Source organism: Erythrolamprus reginae, chromosome 7, assembly GCF_031021105.1.
Source record: "Erythrolamprus reginae isolate rEryReg1 chromosome 7, rEryReg1.hap1, whole genome shotgun sequence".
Lineage (NCBI taxonomy): Eukaryota > Metazoa > Chordata > Lepidosauria > Squamata > Dipsadidae > Erythrolamprus > Erythrolamprus reginae.
In genome coordinates this window covers 34,885,873-34,892,830 of record NC_091956.1, presented here as the reverse complement: position 1 = coordinate 34,892,830, position 6,958 = coordinate 34,885,873, and the positions used below count along the sequence as shown (strand labels likewise).

The 6,958-nt window shown below is 48.4% G+C and overlaps 1 protein-coding gene across 1 annotated transcript; it reads right to left on the bottom strand.

The window, feature by feature from the left end:
* Positions 1-2,301: 2,301 nt before the first annotated feature.
* LOC139170651 (Krueppel-like factor 2) lies at positions 2,302-4,275 on the bottom strand. The gene is made up of 3 exons (XM_070758142.1): positions 3,922-4,275; positions 3,249-3,597; positions 2,302-2,477 (listed from the first exon to the last, which is right to left on the bottom strand). The coding sequence occupies exons 1-3, from the start codon at positions 4,273-4,275 to the stop codon at positions 2,302-2,304; spliced, it is 879 nt and encodes a 292-aa protein (XP_070614243.1).
* Positions 4,276-6,958: the final 2,683 nt, after the last annotated feature.

Genomic DNA, 6,958 nt, shown 5'->3' with positions numbered 1-6,958 from the left:
CTATGACTTCCAAATCTAGGTAGCAAAAAGCAGGAATAGCATCAGATGGTAGCAGACACCTACAGAACCTCTCTTTTCTGCCACCTTGTAGTCATCTGAATTTTTGCAGCCCAGATCTAGTTTTGCCTATGTATTGTTCCTATGTTAAGGTAGATAATGATTTGTGTAATATTATGCATGTTGGGACATTCCATCCCAAGCATAATGGTAATGGAGAAGCTCAACCCCCCCAAAAAAACCCCCAGAGATATGACCAAAGATCAGCTGTTGCAATGAATGGTTTTATTTTAGGGAAAAATATGTAGAAAAGGAGGGCAAATCAAAGGCTTAGAGAATTCTGAGAAAAGTCCATAAATATTGCACTTTCTTCTAATATTAGAACTTGAAGCATTGTATAATGGTTATAGTATCTTATTTATTCAGTTTGATTTGTGTGGCCATCCACTAGTTATACAACTTTGGTTAACTGTTAATATCCAGTTAAAAACAGATTAAAACCTATGAGCTCTAAAAATTGGGGCTTGTTTTAAAGGTGTATTTTTATGACTTAATTATCCTGCCTCCAAGCATTTGAGGGCACATTGAAAAGATTGTGCATAAAAAATCCATAATTACTGAAAAGCAGTTGTTTACATTCTAGTTTTTTAAAAAATAAAAAACCAAGCAAAACCGCCCACAGGTTTACTGCTGGCACAGTTGTATCTATTTTATTTTTATTTATTTATTAATTATTAGAGTTGAAAGAGACCTTGCAGGTCATCGAGTCCAACCCCCTCCCCAAGCAGGAAACTCTACACCTCCCCAGCCAGATGGCAGTCCAATCTCCTCTTGAAAATGTCCAAAGTTGGGGAATACACAACCTCCACTGCCAGGCCGTTCCACTGGTTGATCGCTCTGACCGTCAGGAAGTTCTTCCTTATTTACAGGTTGAATTTCTCCTTGGTCAGCTTCCAACCATTGTTCCTTCTCTGGCCCTTTGGTGCCCTGGAAAACAGCATGACCCCCTCCTCTCTGTGGCAACCCCTCAAGTACCTGTAGACTGCTATCATGTCTCCTCTGGTCCTCCTTTTCTATAGGCTATCCATGCCCAGTTCCAGCAAGCTCTCTTCATAGGTCTTGGACATCTCTACATCAGGAAGAGTTTTAAGGGTGCTACTAAAATAGCTATCAAGTAAACTAAACATGAGACTCAGATTATAGCCTTGATTGCTTTTGAACATGAGTGTTCTGCTACCGAGCTCCGTCCTGCGGTGCAGCCGAGACATTGGTAGAACCACAAAGCAGCTTTAAGGAAAATCTGGTTCATCCAATCAATGGACCCTCAGCAAATGGCTTTTAAATAAGGGTGAAAGACACATCAATGCAAATGCTTTATTTTAGAAAAGTCTCTTTTTTAAACTTAAAAAAAAAAGTTTTCTGAAAACATTTATTTAAAACAGAATTTATTTAAAAGAATAGGCAGAGGGGGCAAAAACCTATTTTATCTCCTGTTTATAGTCCAAATTCAGTATAGAACTATTTACAATTCCAGTCCAAAGACAATACACAAACAATATACAATTCTGGTCCAAACACAAGTTTATTTACAGTAGTTCTAGTAAATAAACTTGTAGTAGTTCTAGTATAGTTTAAGGCACCTTGAGTGCACACTTTGAGTGTACAGCATAGTTTTGGCATGTTCTCAGAGAGAACGTCCTGTCTCAAAAAATAAATTTTATTTTTTTCTTTTTTAGGCTGCAGTAAACCTCTTACAGTCCTCAAATACAGCTCATGTTTGGGGCATGGTCAGTTATTTACATATAGGCAGCCCTTTTCTCTTCTCTGTCATCAGCCATTTCGACCCTCAAGCCAGAAGTGATCTGTGGATCACTTTGCTTTGCACTGCATTCTTCAGGCATGCCAGATATAGTATCCAGCCAGCAGAAGCTGGGGTGGCTCCCTTCTCTTTTTTCTGCTGATCATTCTCAGCACAATTCAAGTGAGTCAGTTCTGATGATAAGACCGAAGTATGACAGCCATGGTTTTGACTTCAAGTAATATTGTATGGTGAGGGTCAGTCAAGGAATTTTTGCAGTTCTTCCAAGTGCTCTGGTGGTCTTTCTGCAGCTCTTCTCCATAAATAATAAGCCTTGTTCTTCCATGGGGAAATGGCTCTCCCGGAAGCACCAGAACCAGCTGGCTTCCTCAGGTCAGGGTTCAGTCCAAGTATATTTTCTGGACAGATGTAGTAGTACCAGCTATTAGTCGTCCCCCCCGACCCCCACTCTGATCACCAGGCATCAAGCCACAGGTGTCAGAAGGCTACTGGTGTTTCTTCATGTGCAATGCCAGGTGATCAGAGTGGGAGAAGGAACAGTCGCACAGGTGGCACTCAAATAAACAATGGCCAGTATGTTTCTTATAATGGTGGGTCATTTCATCAGTGCAAGCAAACTTCAGTCCACACCCTTCCCAGTAGCAATGGTAGAGTTTCTCACCTGTTTGGGGAGAAGAGGGGGGAAAAGATGATATGAGTGACCACCAGACCTGGTCCTCCTTCTGAAGGAATCTCTTTTTAATTTATTAAACTTCTATGCCTCCTAAATGAGCCAAATGTACCTTGGCTCAAAGTGGCACAGTGGGTAGATTGCAGTACTGCAGGCCACTAAAGCTGACTGCTAGATCTGTAGGTCAGCTGTTCAAATCTCACCACCAGCTCGAGGTTGACTCAACCTTCCATCCTTCCAAGGTGGGTAAAATGAGGACCTGGATTGTGGGGGCAATAGGCTGGCTCTGTTAAAAAGTGCTATTGCTAACATGTTCTAAGCCCAAGTCTAAGGAGAAGGATGGCATAAAAAAATTGAATAAATAAATCTACCTTGCTCTTTTATCCTAAGTAGGAAAGGCAGCCAAAGCATCCTTTCTGTAAAAGTCAAAAATCCCTGTGGCTTTTTGACAGATGTATAGTTCACACCTGTCCATTGTGGCAGGCAAAATACCCCTTTGACCTCAGCTGTACCAGCATAATTATCCTTCCTTCTGTGTTGATGTTTCCAGAATTGTGTGCAAACCTCAGGGGGCGATGGGGCGGTGGAGTGTGCTTAGCAGGGACTCCTCTGAAACTTTCCACTTGAAAAATGAGCTGCAGCTTCCGTTTAAGCCTACCATCTTCATGGAAATAAATGTGTGGCCAAAGTACTTCTCAGTCCCTTAGGTTCAAATCCTTGCCTTCCCTTTCCCTCCTATGATGCAATAAAGCAATGCCTTACCTGTGTGTGTCCGAAGGTGTGCCTTCGGCCACAGCCATCGTAAGAGCAGCCTTCGGCTGCAGCCATTGTAAGACCAAGTGTGCCTGGCGGTCTGCTTGCGTGATGGAGAGCAGTGGTGTCCCCTCCTTGGTGGGGTTTGCTGCATTTCCACTGGGGAGGCAGGTGGGGTGAAGAGGGTCCAGGAGGCTGAGGCCTGATGGGGGAGACTCTCGTCAAAGAGTCCATAGGGAGAGTCTGGGTAGTAGCCCTGCTGGGAGAGGGGTACTAACTGTCCATGGCACTGGGTGACCTTCATCAGGTTGTGGGGGCTCAGTGGAGGGCTCTCTGCACAAGGAAGCTGGGACCATTGCTGGGAGAGGAGAGGCGACCTGCGGTTAGTGGATTGACCTGAGACACTGGCCTGACACACACACCCCCAAAAAAATTCACCTCACAAAAATTCACCTCAGGAGTGAAGGAGAACAGAGGGTGCCTTCCCACGAGACCCCCCTTCCCGGCACTCCTGCAAGAGACCCCCTCCTACCGAAGGGAGTCCCCTCCTCTGCAGAGTTAAGCAGGGCCCCTCTCTCAGGTTTGAGTAGAGACCCCCGAAGGTGAGGGGAATGCAAAGCTTCCACACCAGCCCCGTTCTATTACCACCCGCTCCCCCCCTCTGTCTGTGGGACTAACTCACCTGGGAGGATGGGCAGCTGTCCGCCTTGCAGAAAAAGGCGAACCATGGTGCCATGTCTTCCTCAGGGTCACCCTCTCCAAACTCTCTTGCCGGCAGCGCCATGGAAGGCCTGGCCCACGGTGGAGAGCATCTCAAAAGACAAGCCAAGGACATATGTCTCTGAAGCGGGGAGGACCCGCTCAGGGGATGTACCGTGATGACTCCTTCCTCCTCGAGGCCTAGGTTTAGCTCCCCTATGAAGGGAGTCTCTCCGGAGCTGGGACGGAGCGGATGAAGGTGCTCTGCCGGAAGCGGCGACTGGTCTTTGGGCCACAGCGAAGTCATGCCCGGCATCACCAGGGTCTTGTTGCCCATGGTGGGGTTAACCAAAGGCTCGAGCTGCGCGGGCCTCAGGTTCCTCAATCGGAAAGACTCCCCACCCGCTTTATTGGGGGGGGCTTAGGTGTTGATCGCCAAGAGTCGTCCATGTTGCAGATACTGCAATGAAACACCAAAGTTTCTCCGAGCTTGTGTGAAGCGTTGCCACTCGCACTCGCCTCTAGGTATCAGATGGCCCAAACCCAGGTGGGGCGGGCATTTATACCCTCACCCCATTATCCCCTTTACCCACTCAGATCATTTTGACGTTGGGGGGACAAAAGGTGACATCTTTGAACCTCCCCCAAAAATGCCGCTGAGGGGAGAGGGGTCCCCGAGATGTCACAGGCGCCATTGTCTCCTCCTGGGTTAGAGGGGAGCCCAGCTAGTCTTGGGGAGGTTAAATCCTGGAGCAAAAATGGAGTAAAAGCTGCTCATTGGACGTGGAGGGAGTTAATCTGGATTTGCAGACCGCTAAGTGTTTCACCAATACAGGGATATTTCTTCCTCAGGGGTTGATATAAGCTGCAAATTTCAACCCAGCACTTGGAGGGGAGGTGGGAGAGGGAGGGTTTTTTTGGGCTTCCCCCTCCCCAGGCTCCAAAACAGTTGTGGAGACAACGAAAACAAGCGGGCGGCGTGTAAACAAAATGAAGCTGAGGTAATTTGTGATTTGGCAGTGATGTCACGGAGGTGAACTTTTTTGGGGGGGAGAACAGGGAAGGGCAGCAAAAGTCCCCCCTCCCAGGTCCTCCAAAGTGGCAGTGGCTGTTTTAGCTCCTCGGAGGGCTCCCTACCAGGCGATGCCTCACCGCCACTGCTACTCAGTCTCCCTCTCCCCCTCGGCAAGATCCGAGTCTACAAATCATCCAGAAACAATTTACAGGCGCACCAAAAAGGGTGCGGAGAGGGGCAGCCCAACAAAACGTGACACGCAGGCTGAGGGTTTGGGGGATGGTTGGAAGGGTGGAAAGAAGGGATCGGGGTGGGGAAAAGGCCAACCTGTCACACTCAAATCTCTGCCAGTGTCAATCTGGACCCAAAATCTGTGCGTGGGAGTCGAAACGGGGAATATTCTGTTATCTCCTCTACCCACCCACCCCCAGTTCAAGATTGAGGATTTTTTGCAGATCGGCAGATAGTGAGGCTTCAGTTTTGTCCTGGAGAACACCATAGATGGTGGGCTGGGGGGCGGGCAGGGAGGGAGCCCTTGTACGAATTGAACCAGAACAATAGTAACAGTACTTAGACGTATGTCCTGCTTCCTGGCACTTTGACAGCCTTCTCTAAGCAGTTGACAGGATCAGCCCTCTTGCCCCCAACAATCCAGGTCCTCCTTTGACCCACCAAGGAAAGAAGGCTGAGTCCACCTGGAGCTGGTGGGGAGATTTGGACTGCTGAATGACAGCGAGCAGTTAGCTGGAGTAGCCTGCGGTGCTGCCCTCTAACCACGGCCCCACCTTGCTTCTACAGTCGCACAGAGATCCAAGGTCACCTGAAAGGGCATCTAGCCAGGTACCCATCTAGCCAAGGTGGGTGGGAGGAAATCACTTCCCCCAATGTTCAAGGCTCTGTTGGCCCTTTCACCTCCCACCTCCCACCCAGGTGAGAGGTGTGGTTGAATGATGTGGGGGGGCGCCTCCTGGCTTTCCTTTTTTGAACAAAGCATCAGACGCATGCCCTCCCCCTCACCTCATTCTGTTAGTGGGGTGAGCCTTTATTGGCCCTGAAAAGAAATGCTCTCCTCTGGATGGCTTCTCCGTTCTCCTCTGCGTCCGCCTTCTCTCTCTTGCTGGCGTCTCCCAGATGCTCCTCCTGCACCTCCTCTCCTCTGCCCTCCAGGGAAGGGGGGGCTCCCTTTTCTCCCTGTCCCTCAACTAAAGAGGTCCCCTCTGTCCCGGGACGATGCTCTCCCTCCCTCCTGCCTCTCTACCTTGCTCTCCCTATTTCTCTCTGTCTCTGTGTGCAGCACCTAGCACAGATGGGGGCTTTTTCAAAAGGTGTTACATACACGGCTTTGCCACCAGGCCTGGGGCCGCTGAGAAACCACATATAGGTCCGATAGATGAATGTTTTTAATTTGGGGGAAATTTAATGATTGTACATTGTAGATTGTTTTTATTGTATGCAGCCCTGAGTCCATTTGGAGAAGGGCATCTTATAAATCTAAGAAATTAAATTAAATTAAGGCGAGCGGGCAGGCGCTGCAGCAGGGAAGCCAGTCTTGGGAGGGGCGGCACCGCCAGTTGCAGCCATCGGGTGGGGACAGTGCCCGGCTCCACTCCTGGCGTAGGAGAGGCGAGGAGCAGTGGTAGTGCAAAGTTGGAGACTCTTGGAAGGAGGCAGGAAGGAAGAGGATCTTTTTGTGGCCGTGTTTGTGTGTGTGTGTGTGAGAGAGAGACAGAATTGGGACAATGGCGTGGGGTGCAGGATAAATTATTCAAAAGCAGGACATCTGGCCACCTTATGTTAGTCTCTAAAAGCCTAATTTGGTCTACCTTGCTTCACTTTCAATGTTCCTGTTTGATTACAAATTTGTGTGGGAATACATGGGAACTAGCGGTGGGGTGCAATGTTCCCTCTAATTTTTTTTCAGTGTGAGCGGAAAAGTATACTGTCTGAGCGGCAGTCCCCTTGGGACTGGGCGGCATAGAAAAATAAAATAAGAAAAAAATCCCTT

What these genes read in the sequence shown, in the direction of transcription:
- LOC139170651 (XM_070758142.1), bottom strand. Translation starts at nt 4,275, where the DNA reads ATGGGCAACAAGACCCTGGTGATGCCGGGCATGACTTCGCTGTGGCCC. An exon ending in ACAGCTGCCCATCCTCCCAG is followed by an intron (nt 3,598 to 3,921) that starts GTGAGTTAGTCC and finishes CTCCTCTCCCAG; the next exon opens with CAATGGTCCCAGCTTCCTTG. An exon ending in ACACCTTCGGACACACACAG is followed by an intron (nt 2,478 to 3,248) that starts GTAAGGCATTGC and finishes CTCCCCAAACAG; the next exon opens with GTGAGAAACTCTACCATTGC.